This window comes from Podarcis filfolensis, assembly GCF_964270895.1.
Source record: "Podarcis filfolensis genome assembly, chromosome: 7".
Lineage (NCBI taxonomy): Eukaryota > Metazoa > Chordata > Lepidosauria > Squamata > Lacertidae > Podarcis > Podarcis filfolensis.
In genome coordinates, this window is record NC_139603.1 from 46,618,625 (window position 1) to 46,644,985 (window position 26,361).

General features: G+C 39.6%; 1 protein-coding gene across 13 annotated transcripts in view; it reads left to right on the top strand.

The window, feature by feature from the left end:
• The window catches only part of RBBP8 (RB binding protein 8, endonuclease), a 40,564-nt gene extending 20,074 nt beyond the window's left edge, over window positions 1-20,490 (top strand). For 9 of the 13 annotated variants that reach the window (XM_083623609.1, XM_083623602.1, XM_083623610.1 and 6 more), the window contains 13 exons: window positions 930-1,081; window positions 1,591-1,692; window positions 3,058-3,146; window positions 3,964-4,043; window positions 5,831-6,674; window positions 6,937-7,063; window positions 7,514-7,605; window positions 8,426-8,540; window positions 9,999-10,169; window positions 10,693-10,762; window positions 11,586-11,682; window positions 15,509-15,650; window positions 19,948-20,490. In XM_083623609.1, coding sequence (XP_083479735.1) covers window positions 930-1,081; window positions 1,591-1,692; window positions 3,058-3,146; window positions 3,964-4,043; window positions 5,831-6,674; window positions 6,937-7,063; window positions 7,514-7,605; window positions 8,426-8,540; window positions 9,999-10,169; window positions 10,693-10,762; window positions 11,586-11,682; window positions 15,509-15,650; window positions 19,948-20,045 — 2,179 coding nt within the window. In that variant the 3' untranslated portion in view covers window positions 20,046-20,490. The remainder of the gene's footprint in view (window positions 1-929; window positions 1,082-1,590; window positions 1,693-3,057; window positions 3,147-3,963; window positions 4,044-5,830; window positions 6,675-6,936; window positions 7,064-7,513; window positions 7,606-8,425; window positions 8,541-9,998; window positions 10,170-10,692; window positions 10,763-11,585; window positions 11,683-15,508; window positions 15,651-19,947) is intronic. The other 4 variants (XM_083623603.1, XM_083623605.1, XM_083623604.1 and 1 more) reach the window with 1 other exon arrangement.
• The last annotated feature ends 5,871 nt before the right edge of the window (window positions 20,491-26,361 follow it).

Consider the following 26,361-nt stretch of genomic DNA (forward strand, 5'->3'; position numbering starts at 1 on the left):
CCATATCCCAGCACTTTACAAAAAAATGTATCCTATTGTCTTTTAGTTGAGGGAGGTGAGGAGGCAGTGTATCTCATGCCATGCTGCTAAGTTTTGGAGCAGATGGAAACAGTGAAAGAGAGACCTGGTGTTTCTGCTACTCCAGGACAATATAAGAGTCTCTTCTACCTCTGTACTTTGTTCTCCAGCGCCTGTAGGTGACTGGTGGGAGGGGTCATAGCAAAAGGAGTGATCTCTGGCAACTACGAAATATGCTTGGCTGGTAAGCCAAACCAGAACTTGTGAAAGGTTTGGTAAATGAGCCTGTTGTCATTTCCAGCTATTCCTTTATAGTCCCACTGACTCCCTGATCTTTTGTTTATAATTTATGTTTTCACTGCCAATGTCTCAGCCACTTATTTTAGCTTCAACCTGCCAAGACATTCTTTGTTCTGTCCACCATTTGCCTTTTTATTAGCACCTTCTGCCAGGTTCCCTCCTTTTAATCCAGGCATAGGCAAACTCCGGCCCTCCTGATGTTTAGGACTACAATTCCCATCATCCCTGACCACTGGTCCTGTTAGCTAGGGATGATGGGAATTGTACTCCCAAACATCTGGAGGACCGGAATTTGCCTATGCCTGTTCTAAGTGGCAGTGCCACTCTTTTTCTAGAATTTAAAAGGACTACCGGTATTTCTGCTTTCTCGGCTACATTCCCCGATTCAGTTAGGTAGCCGTGTTGGTCTGATGCAGTCGAAAAAAATTAAAAAATTCTCCAGTAGCATCTTAGAGACCAATTAAGTTTGTTCTGGGTATAAGCTTTCGTGTGCATGCACACTCCTTCAGATACCAATTCCCAGTGACCCTTAATACACTCTTGACAGATCAACACTTTCTGTTTTTTTTGTAGTATTTAGGTTTCACATTAATTTTGTTTGTTTTTCTTAGGGAGCAAGAGCAATACATGGAAGAGTTTGTTCCAGATTCACCTATTCAGTCACTTTCAGTGGTTAATCAACTGCGCCGAAAACGGGAGAATAGACATGTCCAGTACACAGAACAAAAGGGTCCAGATTTGGAACAGACAGGAAGACCTCATAGTAGGCTTTTTCAAAATCTATTTCCCTGCTAAAAATATTAAGAATAATTACAGTTTGAAGGAGGTCCCCTTTATACAATATAAAAATATATAATTCCAAATCCTTCCTTCCTTTTAGGAAATGGTTCTGAATTTTTGGTAGCAGTGCTTCCTTACTAACTTGTCTCAGACTACCACCTAATGGACAATAAAAGTATTTCCATCCTGTCATACCCACAAACAGAGTGCCAGTTATTTTAGAGTTTCCATAACAAGGAATAGTCTTAACTCCCATCAGGTCAGGGGAAAACTGTGTGAGAGGAGCTGCTCCTGAGCTGGGCATTGTTGCTCGCTCTGTTTCTGGATCTGAATATGGGGGAGAATACCTCTAGGCCAGGGGCAGCTCTTGATCAGGCACAAGGCAGAGAACCACCATTGATATTAAGGAGGAATTGCTGTAGGAATCCATAAATAAACTTCATTTTATAAAGATGCTGTATCTGATGATGACCTTTATTTTTCTCTTTCTAGAGCTTGGGAAGATCCCTCTTTCATCCACACAAAGGGATGTCTGTCCTGAAGAAGAAGTATTAGTGTCTGATACCTGCGACCCACAGCTCTCCCCAGTATCACGTAAATTTAGCAAGTTTTGCCATTATATATTTAAATTAGTGATAGTGGAAAAGAGTAAAGTCAGTTTTCCTTGGTAATCACTCTGTACAATTGAAGATTTTTCTTGTTTTACTGCTTAGAGGTTTTTTTTTAATTAAGCAGTTTATAAATACAGTGGTACCTCGGGTTACATACACTTCAGGTTACAGACTCCAGTAACTCAGAAATAGTACCTCGGGTTAAGAACTTTGCTTCAGAATGAGAACAGAAATCGTGCTCCGGCGGCGTGGTGGCAGCAGGAGGCCCCATTAGCTAAAGTGGTGCTTCAGGTTAAGAACAGTTTCAGGTTAAGTACGGACCTCCGGAACGAATTAAGTACTTAACCTGAGGTACCACTGTATTTTAAATGAATGAAGCTTTTAGTGGAGATCTTTATCCAAGTTCATATCTATATTTCATCTGAATTTTGTTCTGTTTTGTTTTTGCATATGGAATTGTTTAATTGTTGGTGTTTGATGCTTTGAGGTATTTTATGGGGAGCGATTCATGAATGGAATTGAATAAATAAGAAAACCCCCAATGTGAAAAGTGCACTGTACAGTCCTTTGGTCTGTTTATTCTTTGTTAGAGGAGACATATGACCCAGAACTAGCAGCCCTTTCAGGAATCTTGGAGATTGCCCATTTGCCCAGGCATTTTACCGACTCTTATGAGGAAACAGGGACACGGTTGGCGCTATGGGTTAAACCACAGAGCCTAGGATTTGCCGATCAGAAGGTCAGCGGTTCGAATCCCCGCGACGGGGTGAGCTCCCATTGCTCGGTCCCAGCTCCTGCCAACCTAGCAGTTCGAAAGCACGTCAAAATGCAAGTAGATAAATAGGTACCGCTCCAGCAGGAAGGTAAACAGCGTTTCCGTGCGCTGCTCTGGTTCGCCAGAAGCGGCTTAGTCATGCTGGCCACATGACCCGGAAGCTGTACGCCGGCTCCCTCGGCCAATAAAGCGAGATGAGCGCCGCAACCCCAGAGTCGGCCACGACTGGACCTAGCAGTCATTCACCCTCCAAAGCTATAGGGAAGAGTTGAATAGAAACCAGGAACCTCAAGAGAAGGCTACTGCAAACTTGCATATTATTAAATACTATTATGTTCATCTAAACTGTTTCTTAACTTGAGCATTCAAGAAATAGGTTTAAAATTAAAAATCAAGGATTCAGAAATGTTCTGCTTAATTAATTGCCTTGGAAGAAATCATATTTCTATTATTGCACAATTCTCAATTTATGGACCTCTTTTTTTAAACCTAATCCTATCTGTACTAGCAAAAGTGGAATATGTTTTATTATGCATGTTTTGAGTTACTGATTTCTTCTCTCCATCTGTACAGATGAAAAAATAGCAGGAGAGCGCACTGCTACAAGATCACCATTTGCCTTGGCAGTAGTTGTTGCAGAAACACTTGGACTTGATGAGCCTGTGAGTACTGTTTTCATGACCTGCCACAAAAATCTAGTTGGGAAATAAACTCTCCTAGGGAAAACCAATTTTTCTTTTGCTTATTTTGTCTCAAGATTGGCAAAAAGTACCACCAACCAACTGCTAATGACAGCGGATGAGACAATTGACTGTGTATAAATCGCTGTGTAATCATTGTTATCCATTTATTGTGTCAAAAACTAAATGAAAATTACAGTTCATTTTGTCATTTTTCATTACTGGGAATTAATGTTGGTTTTCAGAAATGTATGCCGCACTTGTATACTTATTAAGTCTTCAGAGACTGAACTTTTTTTTTTTTTTTGCATGGTAAATTGGAAATAAATTGCATGAAGGTGGTATAGAACCATATCTTTTAGAATTGCTACTCATATTACTTTGTTGGTGAAATATAACTCATTCATTGCAGTGATTTGATTTAATGGGCTCCCTTTGCTATAGCTTCAGCACATAATTGGTTAAATAAAATTATATCAGATAAGCTGAATGCAATCACACTAATCCAGCTCAAGGAACTATACTCAAAGAAGCAGGCTTTTCTGAGCATATCCAGAATTTGACAGATAACTACATGCACAACCAGGTGCTTCGTTCTCAATTTCTTCTTCCATTCAGCAAATCCGGGGTTTGCATACAGACCTGCCTCTAGTTTTTCTTCACGCTGATTGTTCTGTCAACATAGGCCTGGCTAATCCATGGCCATGGAATTAAATATGAATGTGTGCATTTTGAGCTTCTTAAAAAAATGTGCCATACCAGAAGTTGCAAAACGTAAAGTGGTGTTATTATTTCATAGGAACCTCGGAATAAAGCACAGGGAGATTTCAGAAAACAGTTGGTTCATGTGTTTCCTAAAAGTAATGGTGACAACTTGGAGTAAGTCTTAGAATTTTCTTTTTTAAAAAATGATGAAGATTTTACATATGAAGCTAAATGAACTTTCATAGAATAAATTTTGGTAGAAATGTTTTTTATAGTAATGTATTATAACATATTTAATATATTAGTGAAGAGAACTTACCACATTTTAGTTCGAAAGAGTATAATCCGTTAGAAAATAGCATACTTAGATTTTCTGACAATATCTGAATTTTTAATATATGTCATGTAATAAGAAAAATTAATATGGTTTCCCTGCCAATATTTTGTACTCTGAATAGTACTTGGTAATATGCCTAATAATAATAATAATAATAATAATAATAATAATAATAATAATTTATTTATACCCCGCCCATCTGGCTGGGCTTCCCCAGCCACTCTGGGCGGCTTCCAAAAAAATACTAAAATACTGCAATACATCAAACATTAAAAGCTTCCCTAAACAGGGCTGCCTTCAGATGTCTTCTAAAAGTCTGGTGGTTGTTGTTCTCTTTGACATCTGGTGGGAGGGCGTTCCACAGGGAAGGTGCCACTACCGCGAAGGCCCTCTGCCTGGTTCCCTGTAACTTGGCTTCTCGCAGTGAGGGAACCGCCAGAAGGCCCTTGGAGCTGGACCTCAGTGTCCGGGCATAACGATGGGGGTGGAGACGCTCCTTCAGGTATGCTGGACCAAGGCCATTTAGGGCTTTAAAGGTCAGCACCAACACTTTGAATTGTGCTCGGAACGTACTGGGAGCCAATGTAGGTCTTTCAAGACCGGTGTTATATGGTCTCGGTGGCCACTCCCAGTTACCAGTCTAGCTGCCACGTTCTGGATTAGTTGTAGTTTCCGGGTCCCCTTCAAAGGTAGCCCCATGTAGAACGCATTTCAGTAGTCCCAGCGGAAGATAACCAGAGCATGCACCACTCTGGCGAGGCAGTCCGCAGGCAGATAGGGTCTCAGCCTATGTACCAGATGGAGCTGGTAAACAGCTGCCCTGGACACAGATTTGACCTGTGCCTCCATGGACAGCTGTGAGTTCAAAATGACTCCCAGGCTGCGCACCTGGTCCTTCAGGGGCACAGTTACCCCATTCAGGACCGGGAAATCCTCCACACCAGCCCGCCTCCTGTCCCCCAAAAACAGTACTTCTGTCTTGTTAGGATTCAACCTCAACCCCAATCCTGGTCTTATGGTGTCTTTTTTATGCACACACCCTATAATGTTTTTATTTGCAGTTTCTAAAATAATAAATCATTTACCTCTTTAAAAGTTCAGAGGTCCTATTTGGTATATTACAAAAAGGCATAATAAATATGGACAGAAGGTTAAAACCTCATGGCAGCATCTGCTGAAGCATGGATGGGGAATCTGTGGACCTCCATTTGTTATTGGACTATATCTCACATCATCTGTTGCCATGCTACCTGGAGCTGATGGGCCTTCCAGCATCTGGAGGGCCAAAGGTTCTTTACCCTTGTGCTAAAGACTCAGAAACCCAAGGATCTTTGAGCAGGATATTGAACAAGCCTACTTACCTTTCATCCTTACATCTATTGACCCTACACTGCAACTTTTGTTCAAAATCAGGGTTTTCTTAGTGTGGAGTGTGTCCAGCTCTGCTTATGTTGATGTTTCTGACAATAACTCTAGTCTTTCAGAATGGAGTGATAATTTAATTCCTCTCTTAAATAACTGTTACAGCCTTATGCTGGATGTTACTTTTTTCAATGGACTGGTTTGTTTTTTGTACTAGTTCACATTAGCGGGGAAAAAATATTTTCAACTTTTAACTATTCAGATTTTCAGATCCACCTGAGGACGCTTCTCCACTTACAGACTGGGATTCTAAGGTACCTTCTCCTGTTTTTGGAGCCTCTGCAAATGTGAAGAAGAGCAGCTTGGGCCACAGTACAAGTCTTTCCTCTTCTGTGTTAGCAACAGGACGTAAGTCAAATCTGAAAAACAACTCCATCAACAATTCTTCCTATTCTAGATCTGAGAAAGTGAAATCAGTATCTGAAGATGTTGCTTTTGTTGTACCGCTTAACCCTGGGACTGAAATAACCTCTGTTATCAGCCAGGCTCCAGCCGGTAAGCAAGTGGTTCTGAAACAGAATGCAGATGAGCCCATAACATGTGTGACCAACACACATTTAGATAAAGATGAGACAGGCAAGAGTGACTTCCTTCTCCCATCACAGAAACAATTAGGCAGCCGATGCCCTAAAAGGAAGAAACCTGATGAAAGGAGTTCGCATGTGATCAGCTCTGAAAAAGAAAATGCCTTCCCTTCCCATGCAGACAATCCTCCTATCAATAGAGATAAAATAACCGATAAGCCTTTAGATTTATCTGATCGCTTTTCAGGTTTTCGCTGTCAAGAAAAAAGCCATGTAAGTGCTGAGACCTCCAAAACTAGGCTGAGGCAGGCAACTCTTTGTGATGTTTTTCAACCACCAGTGAAAGATTATTCATCTAAAACCATCGTTGGTTATCTAATGAGCCAAGATTCACCAGAGGATCCCTGTGTACAGGAAGCATCCCTGGAGAGAGAACCTCAAGTACAGATAAAAGAAGAGATCACTTCCTTTTGTAATCCACCAAACGACGTCCTGGAATCAGAGCTCCCTGAAGATATGGAGGTAAGTTTGTGAGCAACACTGTTACCTAGCATAAATAAACACCTGAAGTTTTCGGGGAACAGTAGCAGTTCTTTTGCTTCTTTGCCGAAGAGAGAGTTCACGTGACAGTTATGCAACATTTGCCGGGGGAACTTTCTTGCTACTTATTTCTACTTCTAGGGTGGGGGATCAGGAGACTGATACAGCTGGCTAATGTGAATTATGAACAGCATAGACAGAATATTTGGGCAAAAGGTTTTTAACATTGTAATTGTGTCGGTAGGCTGCTGGTGTCCATAAACCAACAAATAAGAGGATAAGGTTACAAACTGCAGTAGGTGAGCCAGCATCTGTGCTTCAACCAAATCCTTGCAGAGTGAAAAAAGCCGCAAATCTGCACAAGGAACAAGGTACCTTGTAACTCATCATATTATTGAAATATCAGAACATTGGTGTTCTTTGTCTTGCCCTTTTATTGGCGTTACCATCATCTTAACAGAGATCCTACATACCCATTAGGGACAGATCTGTAGCGAGTGTCTGCTACATCCATAATCCTGTCAACTTGCTTCAGCCAGGGCAAAAGGGGTGGATTTCTGCAAGGTTGTTGCCTCAGTCAGCCTTAAAACAAAAAGCCACCCTTCTATTGACAGTAATGAAAAGGAAAATAGGGGTGCCAATTCCAGGGCTGTCACACTTTTTCATCGATCTTGAGGATACCTTTGAAAATTTGCCCTTTTATAACAGTTGAGGTCTGGAATAGTCACTATTTGTCTCTTTTTTTATCTACATATCCTTAGAATTCTAAGAATTTTAGAACATTCATTTCTTTTACAAATTAATTCTCTCTTCTTTTGAAGATAATTCACCCTTGGAAAATGTGCAGTGGAGCATAGACCCAGGAGCAGACCTTTCCCAATACAAAATGGATGTTACTCTGATAGATGCAAAAGTAAGCAATCTTATAGTATGACTATTACTAAGCTCCCAGAACAAACCAAAATATTATTTATGGCTATTAACCATAAAACTATTTACTCAAAATAAAGCAAGACTAGAATGGTTCCTATTTGAAGTGTTAGTTTCAGAAACGATAGAAAAATGTAAACTTAGTTCCTGGTCTTGCAAATGCTTAGAAAGCCAATTCAGATCTGCAGTTTCTGAGTTTCTCTTGTATAATTCTACCAGCTTGGGAAGGCAAGTAGAAATAGTTTATCCATAGAAAGATAATTCATTAAGAAAAAGATATTCAGATTTTCTTGAGTCTTACTCAGGAAAGTTTGCCTGCATCTCACAGAGGGAGTATGATATCTTTCACTGAAAGAGAGGCTCATTCAGTTTTGTTTTGGTTTTTAAAAAATACTAATGACTTTGGTTGGTTGCTTCCTCAAATGTAATAGTTCATTTGCTAACATGAAACTGAGTTAGTACATTTGCTTGTGTCATTTATGTGATAGATCCTCAATGTTTGGAAGTTTTGGAGAATGATTTGAAGAATATTTTCAGGCCTAGTGAATCATGGGAGATGCTGAGGTTTAGATCAGAGATCTCTCAGCTTACATGTTACACAGCTGGCAAGTGATAACACTACTAAATGAATATGTGATCTACCCCTCCAAAGGATTCTTGCAGAATCTTAAAATGTGATCCACAGTCTGAACACTTTTTTGTTCCTGGTATTTGCTCTGGTATAGAAGTTTAAAATATGTATTTGATTGCAATATCCTAAAAAAATTGTTACATAATTGTTTTGTGACTCTGTTGCCTAAAAGGAAGGGATCCAAACAAGAACTGAAGCAGAGACTGTAGACATGGACTATACATATGTCAGTGATAGTATTCTAGTAAGAATGAAAAATCAAGAACATAAAGAAGTAAACAGTTCAAGTAAGTTATTTTTGTTTGATTGTTTTAATAGCACAAGTGAAAAACTGAATATAACAGTTACAAGCTCCTTTGCATATAGAGATGCATGGCACACACATGGCTGTCCCAGGGACCAAGATGACTTCCCTGGTTAGCATTTAAGAAGGGATGGTGGAAAATGCATGAGCAGTCCATCAGTTCACTGGAAAGATAAAAAGAATAAGCCCCACTCCAACAATGCACAGCTTAGAGAATGAGGACAATAGAACAATTGGTTGGGTCCAAAGGTTCAAAATGCTTATGTTTGACTTGAAAATAAGCCGTGTATTTTTTTCCTGCTTTATAGCCTATAACTCTAACATAAGGAACCATAGTCCTTATTATAGTCTTCTGGACCCAGCAACGTTGTAAGCTATGGCCTGGTGTATGTTTCTTGAGCTTTGTCTAACTTGGTAGCTGTGTGTCTTTTATGGAGGTGAATTATATGACTAGAGTCCTGTACAGTCTGGTAGCTCCTCAAGTGTACTGCTGTAATGTACTATATGCTCAGCTATCCTGGAAGATAGTTCAGAAACTACAACAGGCCTGGAATGTGGTAGCTTGTCTACTTTTCAGAGGTAATAACCAGTACATATAACTTTGCTTCTTTTTTATTTTCACTTGTGAATAGTTCATTTCAGGGTAGAATTCAACATGCTAGACTTGCCCTATAAAAGCCTTTAAATACTTGGATCTGGGATAGCTAAGGTCCACTTAATTATTCAGGTGCCACCACTACTGATGATAACTAAAAAACTGGGGCTTCTGTAAAAGTTTTTAGTGCGTTGGGGTTAAGAGAATTCTAAAAACTGTGGGTGCTCTTACCTTTAAAGTTGAGATGCTTTAAGATATTTCTTATTTATTTAGTTTGCAAAAACAAAGCAAACCCACACACAACAAAACACCTTTACCCTGCTCTGTGCAGCCTTTTGGCATTCTTGAGATGGAATGCCCCAATCAGAATGTTGCAGTGAAGCCTGCCAGGCTGCTGAGGGCAGCAAAGTCGCAGCCTAAACTAGCAGCAAGATTATAAAAAGAAAGAAGGAAAGCCCTCAGCCAGTTCATATTAAAAGGTAATACTCCCCCCCAATACCCTGCAGGTTCTTAAGAAACTTATATGTTACAGCTATTTATACCCCACCTTTTAGGATACAAATTTGAACAATGCCAAGAAAGAAGATTTAAAATTGTCATTATTCTCTTCCTATATTCTAGTTTCTACCAGAAATTCCCAAGAAGCTATTTAAGTCATGGGTTGGTCCATCTTTCTAATACAGAGAATCAAGATGGCATGCCTTAAGTTAATAAATAACAAAGCTAGTTTTAGAACCTGATTGGTTTTATTCATCTGCTACTAAATATTCAAATAGATCATGCTGGTTTTTATCTCAAGGTGTCAAGAATAATGCTAGTAATAATTGTTGCTCACATTTGTCGAAGGAGAGAAAAGAAGAAACGACACCTTTGCAGAAATATTTGATCGGACATCATATGAAGAATATGAATCCTATCTAGAAGATGACAATGCCCTAGGATGTAACAACAGGGTGTCTTGTCAGGCGGAAGAGGAAGAAAAGAAGGAAATGTCAACAGTAAAGAAAAGCCTACAGAGTATGTATTTGTTTTAAGACTTGTAATTCACTGCCAACATTGGGTGAGGTTGAGTTACAGCTTTATTTTCAGTGCACATAGGATTTCAACCATGGATGGTCCTGCCAGCAGAACCTCAGTTAGGAGAGCTGTTTGTGAGTGGTCTTCCACTAATGGGATGTTCCTGCTGCTAGAAGTAGGTGGCAGTTCTCCGCTTTCAATGGACATCTGCCCCAGATGTTTGAGGGACCCTCCCAAAGCAGCTTGAGGCAGCATAGGGGGTTGCAGAAGGAGGGGAAGCCTATCAAAAAAATGTGCACCACCCATGTACTCCAGCAGGAATGTCTACTAGATCCCAGTTCCCTCTAAGGAGAAGGAGCCCTACCATTCAAGGAGGTCTAATTAGAAACCAAGTCATTATCTTTTAAAAGATCTAGGTGTTTAAGGGAAATTATCATTGTTTTCAAGTACTGAGAAATCTATATTGTAGTTGGCTGTGACCAAGTTCATTTACTTAAATGTATGACGTGTTCTGTATTTTCAGGGCATGGAGACAAACAAGATAAAACCAAACAGAAGGCTTTTGTGGAATCATATTATAAAAGTGATGAAAGGTACATACCATATGCTTGTGAAAATCATCTTTAAGGCAACCAGACTTCTTCTGTATAAAAAAAGATTATTTGCTTGTTTTTCTTCAAATGATTACATGGCAGAACCAGGATGTCGTAGTTTGAAAAAGATCAAGTAAACTGAGTCATAAAGAATGTGAATTGAGTGTAAAAATGCACTGCTTTATTTTAGTTAATTGTAGATTAAACATATACCTGTTTGTCTCCATTACTGTCAGTTATATTAACATGGGATCCTTACCGTTCCTTCCAAGCCTCTCTGTCCATTGTCTTGTTCAGCACCTTTTAAAGATGAACAGAGATTAACAGTAACAGCATTTAGTGGATTGCACTGATATGTTGTGCCTTTGCCCATTATACCTAAAATAATACTGTGGTCAAATCCTTTTGAAGTGAACAGGATTTGAATGACAATTATGGTGACCATCTATTCTTAACTCTCATTGGTTATATAAACATGAAAAAAGCAGTAAACATAAAAAGTAGCAAAATATTCAGATGTACAATATTTAAGTTAGCTGCCACAACAGTTATAGATCCCATTTTAAGTATGTTTTATAATTAATCATAAAGCAACAGCAAAACTGAAATTGTTAAAGCAACTTGATGAAACATTAAACCAACATAGTTGTCTTGAATAGTTTTAAGTTGTAAAATTGTTTATAATAACGTGCTTTAATGCTGTAATTCACCCTGGGACCTTAGGGTAAAAGACAGGTAATAAATAAGTAAATTATAGTTTTCTTATGCATAAAATAATACTTGCAACCTTGTTTAGATCTTGCAATTTCTGTTTACTTTCCAGAAGGAACACTGTATTAGATTTTCCTCACATTGAGGTGGTCCGTAAAAAAGAGGAAAGGAAAAAATTACCTGGACACACTTGTAAGGAATGTGAAATAGTAAGTTAATTATTTTTCCTTGATATCATGAACCTCATTCTGCTTTTTCAATAGAATAATTTAGGTATCTCATGAATTTCATATACAGAGACATATATCTGTAGCATAGCTGATGAAATCGCGCAGTGTGCATTTAACCAAGGCATGCATGGCCCTTATTTTTGAATATTTAGCTACCTGCTTGACTAAAATATGTATTGGGAAGAAATGGAAATAACAGAGTGCAATAAAGACTCCTGATTTCGAACAGTGCAAAAATAGACTATAGATTAAAACTGAAAATGGCTGTGAAATCTCTTGGACACTTCTATAGGTGCACAGGGTCTCCTGCAACCTGAGATTTACAGTTTTTAACTCATGCTTCCGAGGATCCCCTGACGTCAGAAGTTGCTATTTGTATGCGGTGAGTGCTGCATTTGGAAGACAGCCCTAGACACTCCCTGCATAGTTTTAGGATCTCCCAAAAAAAAAATATTTTAAAAATCCATACTAAGATTGAAATTGACCATTTATCATCACAAGGGAATAATACATATGAATAATTTATACACTGCTTTTCTACTTTAAGCATTTCTCCCCAGTCTTAAGTTATTGCATCAAATAACTTGATACAAATTACATCTAATTATGCTGTAAGCAGAGTGGATAAAAATCAATGATTTAATTTTTTTAAAAAATTGATTTTTAAATTTAAATCAGTTTTTTTTATTTAAACCAGTTTTATTTTAATCGGATTTTTAAAATAAAATGCTTTTGGAGGAAAAGTCTTTCTAAAGATAGTTTTCTGTTTAAGTTACATTATAGTCCAAAGGCTATTCATCAGGAAATAAGGATTTGTTTAAAGTTTTTCATATCTGCTAAAACTCAGTCTAAGGTGTTTTTAAAAATATATATATAAAAAAAAGTTTAATCACATCAGTTAACAAACATGGATACATATGCTATAATGTTATTGTTTTAGTTAAATAAATTGTTTAAATTGTTATTAAGGAAATGATTATTTTTCTCCTTCCAATAAAGTACAGCAAAAAAGTTGTCCAAATATAAACAATAATTTCATAATTATCTGTCTATGTATTTCTGATAGTATAACCAAATCAGTAATTTTTGATGTATCTGTAAAAACTACTCTGAAAATTTATTATTCCAAAAATGAAACCTTCCTCTGGTTGTAAATATTAAGAGGATGCTAGCAAGGTTGAACCTTTCTGTAAAAATGATTTAAATCAAGCCTTACTGACTAGTGATTTAAACCAATTTGATTTAAATCAAATCCACTCTGGCTGGAAGAACACATGTAATTCATTCATTAATGTATTCTACAATTTGTTGGGGAGCATAGATGAGTCTTATACTATGTAAGAGATTCCATTTACTGTTTTTAACTTGTATTTTTAACCATCTTTCTTATCTATTCTTCCCATTTTTTAAAAAACACACACCCAACTGTATGTTTCTGAAATTAAATATTTAAAAATAAGGAGCTTAATACAAACTTAATAAAAACTTTGTGATACCTTTCTGTATTGCACATAGCTTAATCTATAGCCTACTGTGAAGCTTAATTTTGTTCCAAAATATGTGAAATCCAGAAGCCTAGAATAATAAGAAAGGGACATAAAAGCAGCTCTGTGTCTTGTGCCAAGAGCTGTGTGTGAACAATTTTAATTTCCTGTCTCTGCACAGTGCAAGACTTCTCTTTAAGAACTTGTCTCTTGTTAGATTTTGGTGAGTTACTCATAGTAGTGACTATGAGATTGGAAACACATGGGGAATATTTTTTATAATGTAGAAATGTTAAGAATAAAGGAAGAATTTTAAAACACTTATAGAAAGAGGCTTTTAATATAAGCAATCTAAGCAAACTATTTTCACAAAGGCAGGTGGAATTTCAGCAGTAGCATTGCACCAAAATAATGGGGTGTGAGGCAGAAGCATAGAATTTGTAGAGTTAGAAGGGACCATGAGGGTCATTTAGTCCAACCCCCTGCGATGCAGGAATCTTTTGCCCAACATGGGACTCAAACCTATGACCCTGAGATTAAGAGTCTCATGCTCTAACAACTGAGCTATCATATGGGTTGACTACATTCAGTATTTTGTACAGCCAATATGATAGTGCTTCGTGTTGTTTGGTTTTAAAAAAAAATCCTGTCCAAAAGGCACCTTTTTTTGGTACACTAAGCTTTATAAATGAAATAAAATCCTAAGAAAAGAATGCAGGGCACTGTGGAACTCTGCCTAAACCCTTTCTTGCGATTTATTTATTTTTTTAAATAGATGTTAGGTTCCTCTGCTTTCCTCTTTTCTTTGTCGATGGAAGTAGGGAAAACTTAGGGAATGGCCTTAAGGCCCACCATTGCCACAGCAGAAAATCTTAGGTCTGAGAGAGACTTTCAGCTGAATATGTGAACTGACTCCATGGATAAGCACTGCATGGGAGGTGATGTGAATGTGTTGTATGTGATGTTTGTTTTGCCCATGCATTTCATCCCTTCAGTCACCAGAACTCAAATGTGTAAACCAGCCTTTAAAATCCCACACGTTTTCTAAGCACCGCTCTTCAGAAACTGATATTTTCTACTCACTGCCTACATGATATGCCCCTTTTGGCATTATATATTAGACCCTTTTTATGATTCCTCAGTGTTTGGAATTTGCAAGCTGTCAGATTTCTAGTTCAACTGAAGCAAGAATTTAGCTTTAAGAAAGAGATTTCTGAATACATATAGACAATGTGGTCCTGCACAATATCTGTATCATACAGTTCTGACAGGGACCATGGCTTGAAGCACAGCATATTATCTTAGTAAACGCAAAGGGGATTAAATGTACTCCCCCTTGAAGTATTCTGGAGCCTCCTTAGAGAGCCTTTATATGTGAGTTTGTAACTGCTATTCAGGTCAGTGGGAAGATACTGCACATTGTTTTCGGAACCTTAGAACTGTCAAACTGCAAAGAAGCTAAAGGTCGCCTAGACTCAGTACCCTGAAGCAGGAAACACACCTGATCTAAAATAAATAAGAATCTGGCAACAGACATCCCATTCTAAGGGAACATTAATATATAGTGGCACCTTGGGTTACATATGCTTCAGGTTACATACGCTTCAGGTTACAGACTCCGCTAACCCAGAAATAGTACCTCAGGTTAAGAACTTTGCTTCAGGATGAGAACAGAAATTGTGTTACGGCGGCAGCAGGAGGCCCCATTAGCTAAAGTGGTGCTTCAGGTTAAGAACAATTTCAGGTTAAGAACAGACCTCCGGAACGAATTAAGTACTTAACCCAAGGTACCACTGTATTATCCTGTTAGAATCAGATTAGACATGAGGTGAAATGGGGAGCAGGAAGGATGAGAGTAACACTGCACCACTGTCAGGCCGGGATTGGTGAAATATGCTCAAACCATCTTGCCCCAGTGAGCAGACTGGCTGCTGAATTCTGCACCAGCTGAAATTTCCAGACACTCACCCAGCATCACCCTCTGGAAACTACCATCCAAGCAGGGTCGGAACCACCCATCCCTAACTCGGGCAGCCACTCCAGAAGGATACCATGGTTGATGGTATCAGATGCTGCTGAGAGGTCAAGGATAATTAATAGGGACACATTTCCCTGTCTCTCTTCTGACAGAAGTCATCAACCAAAGCAGTCATCAACCAAAGCAGTTTCTGTGCCAGACCCTGGCCTAAACCTTGCTTGAAATGGAGCTAGAAAACCACTTTCCTTCAAGATTGCCTGGGGAGATAAGTAATGGAAACTTTTTGGGGTATTCTGGTTCAGGAGTTATTTTTTAATACTGAGTTTCTGCAATATCTCTTTAGTACTATGCAGATTTTCCAGAAGAGGAGAGGGAAAAGAAGTTAGCTGCCTGTTCAAGGCATCGGTCTCGCTATGTTCCTCCTGATACACCAGAAAATTTCTGGGAAGTTGGATTCCCATCCACCCAGATGTGTGTTGAAAGAGGCAAGTATGTGAAATAGTGGCTTAAAAGGTGGTACAGTCAACTAACAAACACAGATCTGTCTTCTTCATATTCAGACTTGATCGTTGAGGTCTTCTGATTGAGCTGTTTTGGTGGTCGCCTAGACCCCTGAGGTTCAGCTGGCCTTTTCCAGGGGCCGAGTCTTTAGTGTGGCAGGCACTACACTGTGGAACTCCTTGCCACAAGTTTGCTAATCCTTGTTAATACAGGTTTGGCAGGCATGATCATTTTTAGACACATTTTTAAAACTGTGTGATTATGACAGGACTTTAAAACCTGAGATTCTTTGCCAACCAGCTCAAACTGCTGTGTTTGATGTTTTTATTGTAATACTGTGTTTTTAGTCTGTATACTGCCTTGAGATAGTTTATATGAACGTGCAGTTCGCAAATATTAAAATAAATGTTTCATCAGCCAATTGGGTTGTACTGAACATTACAGGAATCTGCAGTACCAGCCTACAGAACTACCACTGGGGGGAAACTGGGCCAGATTCAACTAAGTACTTTCACTAGTAGGAGCTCATACAAGGGCTCCTGTTAGCACAAAGGGGCTTTCCCCCCCTCCCCTGCCCATGTATGTCAAAATTGGCTTTGAGAGGGTTGGGAGAAAAACCAGAACAGCACATGGGAGGGAGGAGAGAGGTCATTCCATTGGACAAGCAGAAATGCTTGCATTGGTGGAACATGTTTTAGTGTGACGTTGAATTCCTCCCACTATTTTTACATTTATTAAAGTATTTCAAATACTCAAGTAGGTGTTCCCTTTACTTAGCTACCCACCTGTCTGATAACAGAACTTACGATTGTTGATGTTTCAGAATGAGAAACAATGGCTGCATTGCACTTCATGGTAAACCAGTTACTAGTTTGCTATGAACACATAGACAACACCTGCTTGGCTCCTTCCTGGCACTAAACAATGATGCCTGGCTTAGTGTTAAATCTGAACTGCAGATCATGGTTTGATTTGTTTCAGTCAAACCACAGTGTGAAGGAAGGGTTTGTTCTTTGCTTCCTGCTTTCTGTTTGGTTTGCATAAGCCAAATGGTTCAAATGTAATGCTAAGTCAGGGATTTTGTAGTTTTTTGTTCACACTATGGGGGCAATGAAACAGGAGCCATCTGTGCATCTGTCGTAAACAGTTAATCATGGTTTACCATGATGTGCAAATGTGACCAACGTGAAATAGTTTGGTGGGGAAAAGAAAAAGAAACCCAGCACATAAATATTCAAGAAAAAATATGTTTTGTATAGTTTACCACTGTATATGTAATCAGAAGTAGTATTCATTGGTGGAATCCTCCTTAAATCAGTTTCTAGTTGCTGCAGTACACGCATTCTTTATCTGAATGCAATCCAGGCATTAAATGATCTCCCAGTAGATTAGTGCTATACTGCTTTCATATGCAGGAAGCCATGAAAAAAACTATAGCAATCCCATTTCCTTTTAAAGAGTATCTAGAGATCATCAGCTTCCTCATAAAATACCTCTTGTTTAGTTTAGAGTTTTCATGCCAGAAGCCTTTCAAGCACAAAGTTACTCTTAGTTATTTAGAATGCCATTATTTAAGTGGGTGTACTTGAGAAAAGCGCCTAACTTTTTTCACTCTGCACTGCCAGTGGCACTTCACAACAAGGAACAACTTATTGGACTAACATTTTTATCCGAGGAGATGGAACAGCAGGGAGCCAATTTGTCCTGTATCTGGAGCTCAGGTCACCTGTTTTACTAGCAGGAAGACTAGACAAGACTCAGGCGTTACTCGTCTGGGACAGGTAGAGTCTTTCCTGTTCTGTACAAGGGATGCCATGTCCAACATAGGGACCTGGCAAAGCCCAGACCTCCCACAAACTTTCTGCAGAGAACTGCCAGCACCAGTTGGCTCACTTGGATTTTGCTAATAGGGGAAACTGAATCCATGTTCAATATACCCCATGTTCAAACCCTAAGCCAAGCAAGATTTCATCATCAGGTGCATAACCAGCATTGTGCCCAGTGTGTCAAACTATTGCTCAAAAGAAACATTTCTTATAAATAAAGCTAGGACAGCTTGTATGACGTAGGTATGTACCAGATAATTGCCTTGGCTGGGGTGCTATGGAAACTTAAACTAAGACCGCTAAAATAAATGGGAGTGTGGCCATTTATTTCAGTGGATTGTGCTGGTAGTCTTTGGGGGTTTTTGCAATATCATTCATGTCTCATGAGGGTTCATCAGTGTTTTAAATGTATTAGTTGTGCACCCTGTTAAATATTAAGACATACATTCATTAATCTTTATAATAATAGCAAGTGATAATATTTTCAGTTTATTTAGCACTTTTCCTAAGTGCTGGAAGTACATCACAAACATACTTTCAGAAATATTTACTTGGTAGACTCAATATTATTATCTCCCTATTGCAGACGCAGGCCTGAGTTGAAGTGATAGTAACTTGTGTCGCCCAATCAGTCCATTACTGTGAAGAAAAATGAACCAGGGATACCTCCACTCTAAGCTTATTTTTGTAGCCACTCTAGTATGCTAGCAAATTGTTTCCCTATTTCAGCACAGAAAGTTACCCTTACATATAGAACTATAAGCTGTGCCACAATAGCAGTTAAGAAGCTTAAAACGCCAAATAACACTGTTTGGTATGCTGACCACAATAGTTTGGTTGCAGTAGTTCCACAGGCATACTCTTCCTAATCACTCCTGGCTGAAATCCAATACACTTATTTGTAATCCTGGATCAGAAGCTTATTTCAAGTACAAACTTTTAAAAGAAATGTATTATAACCAGATAAATTGTTAAGAGTGCAAATAATTTCACAAATTTGTGAGTCGAGGCCCTGCTCCCCGCTTTGTGATGAAATAAGACACATGGACACAAGCATTTTAGTTAATGGGCTAAAAAAGGCCACAACTTTATTGGTTACAGAATGTGAGTGGTATTGGCTTAGGCATTGGATACGAACATACTATACTTAACTCCTGCCCGCTCTGCAGGGAGTCACACAAGGGTTAACAACCTGTAGGGGAGCTTGTTGATGCAAATCAACTAGAAGCTTTCTCCTAGAGTCACCGGAGGGTCATGCCATGGCCCTGGCCACCACCTGGGCATCGGACAGGAACCACGACCGCCAGATTCCTTTAACGGAATACCCTTCAAGGGGAGGGGTAGGTGATGGCCACAACCTCCCCTCCAATACACAACGCATTTTCCAATGCCTAACCACCAAACCTTACAAAGTTCTGACGATTTGCTACGAGGTAGGCGAAAAACCAAGTGGCTGGTGCCAATCTGCGAAGTGGGAAAAATTCCTACCAGGCCCCTTGGACAAGCAAGGCGACCAGTCGAAGTCCATAGTGAGGTCAGGTGCAGAAGCAAAACCAAGAGGAAGGGCAGGCGGGTAATCCGAGGAAGCCAGAACAACAAGGCAGCACTCGTGTGCCTGTGGCCGTTTTTAAACAGCTAAACCACGCCCCCCAGCCAGCCAGATTGGCTGGCTAGGGTGCGTGACACGGGCACAGGACTCCAGGGACGCAGGGGCCTGGCCACGCCCCCCTTGCAAGCACGGGAAGCGATTTCCGCTCACAATACCTTCCCTCGGGAAAGAGGAGAGTCTTTATCATAGACAATGGACAGATTCTTTCCATTTTATGTGTATGAATCCTGAAATGAGAAACTTCAGTAACATTGAACTTATTTTCAAAATAGTCCTTAAACTTTTTTAAAAAAAACTTTTCAACAGAATCATAGAATTGTAGAGTTGGAAAGGACCACAAGGGTCATCTAGTCCAACCCCCTGCAGTGCAGGGATCTTTCACCCAAAATGTGGCTTGAACCCACAGCCCTGAGATTAAGAGTCTTAGGCTGTACCAACCAAGCTAATATTTCTCCACTATTTTTTAAGAAATGGTAATGATTACAGTGGTAACTCGGGTTACAGGCGCTTCAGGTTACAGGTACTTTGCTTCAGGATGAGAACAGAAATTGCACGGCAGCGGCGTGGCGGCAGTGGGAGGCCCTATTTGCTAAAGAGGTGCCTCAGGTTAAGAACAGTTTCAGGTTAAGAACGGACCTCCAGAACAAATTCTTAACCCGGGGTACCACTGTATATTGCTTCTAACATTAGACTTTTCATATGGACACTTTTTTTACAATTTTTAATATAAAAATTTTAAAAGCCACTAAACACTGAAATAAGCAGGAATTTCTCCCAGCTCTGTTTGATAGTGCTTTCTCTTGCCCAAATCATGTGTTGAAATTTTGTTGTGTCATTTTTTTTTAGGTTACATAAAAGAGGACCTTGCTCCCTGCCAGCGTCCTAAAAGAAGACAGCCTTATAATGTGATGTTTTCTCCAAAAGGCAAGGAACAAAAAACATAACTTGAGGAATAACATTTTACAAATTGAGAAATCCTTTTGTTTGTTTCCATAAATATTTAAAGTCAGTGAAAAAATAAATCCATCTGAAAATCATGGTACCTAAACACAACTATTTAATGTATATATATATTGGGTTTTGTATATATGTTTGTGTCTTGTCCTGATTTTGCACCTTGTAGTTTGGAGGACCTGTTTTCTGTTCCTTTGGAGTCTGCAGTTCATCTCCCTACTGGCTACATCTACATGTTGTAAGTTGGTGTCACTTTCGGGGGCCAAGCACATTGCAGCTGCTAACTTCAGGTCTAGGAGATTCCTGTGAACTTTAGTTGGAACTTTAGAGGGTGCTTCCATGTTGCACTGGATAACTTAAATAATTTGTAACCACTTTCCTTTTGTAATAATTTTTGGAAAAAAATCTAATAAAAATGGATTTTCTTAACTATGACTCTTCCTACCTGCTCTTTCCCAAATCTTTTATTTTGGATTTAAATACTTATTTGTCCAACAGATGCGTTAACACTCATAATTTAGCAGTTGTATTATTAACCCTACACCATCATTACAAAGCCCCCCTAACAAATACAGCAAAAATTCGAGACAAAAATCTGGCTTGCATGCCACTGCCTATGGTTTACCACTGGGATGAGGAACCTGTGGCTCTGCAGATGTCCCTGAACTACAGCTTCAAACATCCCTGACCATTGGCCACTCTGCCTGGAGCTGATATAAGTTGATGTCCAACAGCATCTGAGGACAAGAGGTTTCCTATGCCTGATTTAACTGGGCTTGCAGACCAATAGGAGACACCTGGCAAACCAATTTTGGGCCAAAGGTTTCCCACCCTTGTGTGGCATGGGCATAAAAGGGAGGAGCAAAGGAAGTTGAGAGCCTTCCCATTTGCGCAGTGAGAACAAGCCATAGTTTAGCTTACCAGGATGTGCAGACCACACCAAGCCACTTGAGAAAAAGGATCACTTACATAGGAAAAAACTCAACTACTGGGAACTTTGAAATACAATGATTTTTCATGCTGTTCAAAGTTATTAAATGCAGTGTTCCACTTATCAACACCTGAATAAAATGCAAAATCAGGCTGCTAACATAATTATTAAATCATTACCACTAAAAAAAGTATTCTAACTACTATTCATACTATCTATCCAATTATTTTGTGCTAAAGGTGGAAGATTCATTTAAAATACACCTCCATCTATATTTTCGTGTTCCAACCTTTGGCTCCTTTGTTAATTTTTTAAGTGTAGTATGTGCTACACTAATGCTATCCTCTGCAGGTTGTTCTTCCTACACCGTATCTCTAGATGCTTCTTAAAGCTGCAATCTTCTGCCTCAATGAACAAAGTGGGCATTGCCTTCAAGTAAACATGCATGAGGTCTCCTGCTCAGGTAGCATATAAATCAGAATAGAAGGACTATGAAGAGTTGAGCCTGAAAATATTTTCAATGGGTATTTGCAGTAACAGAAATGCATCACAGGACTGCATGTGAGATCAGTAAATTGGTGCACCAAATTAATGACAATCAAGATTGCTTCCTCCCCTCAGTGCTTTATCAATGCTCATGATCTGCTGTGGTAACATAGGGGAGGGGAAAGATCCTGGAACTGCATGATCACAATTCTGGAACTGATTTTTTTTTGGGGGGGGGGGTTGCTAATCATTTCAGCCGTTTATTTTCTCGGGTCGCTATAGACAATCTGGCTGTAAAAGTGCCACTATTGTTTTTGGACCACAGATTTGCTCCTTCGAAATCCCCCTGCTTACACCAGAACTCAGAAGAAATGCAGCGCAGAACAAATTTATGAAGAAATGAGGCTGGGGAAATTGGGAGGGGGAGAGCAAACTAACAAAGCCATTTCTACATGTATAGTGTAGCATGGTGGACATCTTTGAGAGTGGCAGCCATAGGGTTTTTAAAAATTTTATATATATATATATATATATATATATATATATATATATATACACACACACACACACACACACACACATATATATATATATATATATATATATATGATAATGCTGCTGATACCATGTGCTCCATGATAGTGAGAAAAGTTCTAGAATCCTTCTCCCATAGGAGGAGAGCAAAGAGTCAGTAATAAAAACTACTCTAAAAATGACTTGACCCTCTGTCCTAAACCAAACCACTAAATTATTTACATTAGTTTACAGGTAACCTGAACTAGATAACTGACACCATGGATTACCTAAGAGGTGTAATTACTCTGGAAGTTCTCTTTCCACTCTGGAAAGAAAGGAACAAATTGAACTTGGGAAGCTTTGTCTGATTCTGAAGGATGCGAGTTCATTTGAATGTTCACCCCAGGATATTCTGGGGGAAATACTTTTACAGCAGACAGAAATTAAAAGGTGAACTCACTTCCTTCAGAATCAGACAAAGTATCCACATCATACCTTTAAAGTGTTTAAAGCATTATCATACCACTTTTAACTGTTATGGCTTTCCCCCCGAAATATTTATAGCACCCTTAACAAACTAAAGTTCCCAGTATTCTTTGGGGAAAGTCGTAGAAGTTAAAATAGTATAAGAGTGCCTTAAATATATGTGTGGGTATGAAAGATAGCTCTGCTTGCTGTTATCTGTGGAAATCTGCACAAGGTTGAAATTGTCACATTAAAGCTCCCCTCCTTTTTTTTGTCTGACACTGCGTGAAATTCACAAAGAAGCACTTCTTTTCTTGGTGTGGGATTAAGTAGATACCTAGTTGTACAGCACTTCCTTGTGAGGGTTGAGAACTGGCTACAGTATATGGGGGGGGGTGGAATCCCATTGAGAGAACTGCGGTATTCATTTAGAAATGGTAGCCTGAGATTGTTTTGTAAAGATAGCCTTCTTTATTGAAATATTTGTTTGAAATACTGTTCATGAGCTAGACAGCTAGTAATCCCTTGTTGTTTTTGCCTATGTTGCTGACATCTGTTTGGCTTCAGAGAGGTCTAGATGCATCCTTGCTACAGTATTCCCTTTCCAAGGCCAGTTTTCTAAAGAGGGGGGTTACCTTGGTGGTGTGGGGACTGACAGGGACAACAAGGGCTGGGGGTGACACACAGGCTGTCCTGCGTTCTGTGCTAGCTTGCTCCCTTCAGATGTGCTGTCCCACTGCCCGAGTCAAAGGAATATTCACTTGTGCTAGCAGACTGAATTCAGAATGTGAAGAGCCTGGCAAACTTCACTGAGTTATCAAAAGGTGGGCTGAACAGCAAGTCTGCTGAAAATAACACTGTCAGGAGACTGTCCTTGGGTTAAGCAGCCAGACAGCAGGTCAAGCCAGGCTTCCAACAGAATGAAACTACTACTGCAGCTAGAGCATAATGAACATGCTTTTTTATTTCTTTTTTTAAAAAACAGCCTGAAGGAAATAAATTTTGCTCCACCAAGTTGCTAAGCAACAGCCACCAGAAGGTGCAACCAGAGGATAGCAGTTCTTGGTATTACAGCACCTAGTGGCTTTAAAACACTGGACCGGTTAACCCTTAACTTTCACTTGTTGGAATGATCGCCTGACATTGCTATTCCAACAAACCGCCAGCCCATGTTTTACAGCTTGTGGTATCCCTTTGTTCACTGTATCCTGAACATCCTTTTTATTTATGAAACAAATAAATATGCCAGTCATCTAATTCTTGGTGTTCATATTAAATTTTGTGTAATATTGACGTTATATAGCCCATTATGTAAGTTAACATACTCTCTACATGGAGGAGTATCTTCCTCTTCTCCTGGCCTGGCCCTCACATCCTGTCCACCAGTGAGTAGCAAGGAGATTGGCTGATGCTATGCCCTTTGCTCCCAAAATGCTGCACCTAGAAATGCAGCTGCTTCGCATAACCAAGGGTGGCTGGCTACAGGGCTGATTGAGCTATCATGTAGCTATATTCAGAATATGATTCTGTGTTTTAAACTCATGTACCTCAATTCCCTTGCACCTGTTTGCAAGGAGTGAGAAGGAAAATGCAATTACAGTGGTACCTCAGGTTAAGTACTTAACTCGTTCCGGAGGTCCGTACTTAACCTGAAACTGTTCTTAACCTGAAGCACCACTTTAGCTAATGGGGCCTCCTGCTGCTGCTGTGCCGCCGGAGCACGATTTCTCTTCTCATCCTGAAGCAAAGTTCTCAACCTGAAGCACTATTTCTGGGTTAGTGGAGTCTATAACCTGAAGCGTATGTAACCTGAGGTACCACTGTATTATGCAACACTTCAAATGTAGAATAAAATGCCAGAATTAAAGCTGGTGTGTATGTTTAGGATACTCTTCACATTCAAGGCTGAACTCCACATTAAAAAGGTAAAGGTAAAGAGACCCCTGACAGTTAAGTCCAGTCGCGAACAACTCTGGGGTTGCGGCGCTCATCTCGCTTTACTGGCCGAGGGAGTCGACGTTTGTCCCCAGACAGTTTTTCTGGGTTATGTGGCCAGCATGACTAAGCCACTTCTGGCGAAACCAGAGCAGCGCACAGAAATGCCGTTTACCTTCCCGCCAGAGCAGTACATATTTATCTACTTGCACTTTGGCGTGCTTTCGAACTGCTTGGTTGGCAGGAGCAGGGACTGAGCAACGGGAGCTCACCTTGTCGCGGGGATTCAAACTGCCGACCTTCCGATCAGCAAGCCCAAGAGGTTCAGTGGTTTAGACCACAGCGCCACCCGCCACATTAAGGGAACCCAAAGAAGGTAACACACTACAATGTTGTATCTCCCTCAAACATTTGAAGATTGGAATAAAAGTTGGTATTTATGTTCAGCACCCTAGATAAATTGCAAAACAACCTGGTCTGTTAAGCACTATACTTTACTAACCGGTATCTCTGCTTACACTGAATATTGGTTGGATTTGGCAGACATACATTAATGGATATTCATGCCCATCATTTCTCCAATAGGAGACAACTAGTGTAAGTTAAATACAGGTTGCACATTTCAATAGCTTTTGCAGTTACACTAACAATGTACATCTTTCAGGTTGACTTGACCCAATTGTCTTTTGGCCTGTGCAAAACCAATCTGTTCTTCAAAACTTACTCTACACATGTAGTGTAGTTATGCTTAAATGTATGCTTAAATGAACAAGCCCTTGGTCTGTGCATGCAGCCCCCATGCAAGAAATAAAACCAAGAAAGATATACCGGTAATTGTAAAAATGGAAGGTGATACCAGGAATGTATCTAAACCAGAGCTTTGCAAACTGTGTGTCACAATGTTAGTATGTCGGCTGCAGTGTGTAGGTGTGCCGGGTGAATGCTCCTCACGCTCTTCCCAGGGCTGGAAAGGGGTTAGTTTAACCTCCGGTTTGCTAGTAAAATTGAATTATTGTATCACAAAATGATGCATGTCTGAAAAGTGTGTCACCGACATGAAAAGTTTATAGAGTCCATTCCTTACAGACAAACTTGCTGTTTGCTTTTTCAATTTGTTTCAGTGCTATAATCATAAGCTTGGGCATTTTTTAAAAAAAGTATGTTGAGCTTGCCTGTACAATCATGAAAATTATACTGTCTACATCAGGATCTTTTCCACCCAGGAACACAACACTGGCAATTAGAATAATTTAGCCACTAAAGCAGCAATCCTATGTACTTGGAATAAGCTCCACCCAACTCAGTAAGACTGGTTTACAAATGCACACAGAATTCAGCTGAATGACAAATAAGTTATAATCTCTGAATTGGTAGCCTTAATTTTCTATTTCATATATAGCAACAGCAAATCCAATTTTGCATCCTTCTGTAGCCAAAACAACAGTAACAACAATAGCCCAGTGAGGACTGAGCATGCTCAGTGGGCCCAGAATGCTAAATGACTGGAAAGAGATGGAAAATACAGGGGGGGAGAGAGAGAATAGAATGGCAGATTCTGGAGGAATGCATGGCTGGCTGGCTGCTCCCACCCATGAACTTCACACTATAACATTTTGTTGCAGGTCCAATTTGTAGTATGCTGCAACCCCTTGTCTCAAGGGTTGGGTTTCTTCCGACAAATATATAAACTATGGCTATGCTCTGTTGTAGCCATTTGCGCTATTTGCTAATCTTCTGCATGCAAGATAAGTAAGTTTTGATCTGAGAAATGCCATCAAAATAAGCTAAGCAGAGAAAGAGGTAAGTTACATAGGTGTGCCAAGGCTGCCACTTTTTTAAAATTTAAAAAATCCCTTTATTATGGCCAATCAAAATGTCACAGAATAGTGAGACAGCTTTTGAGTCCACCAGAACACATCATCAAACTACAGAGAAGGATGCTGAGAAGCCTTTACAGATATCTCCCTAGGGAG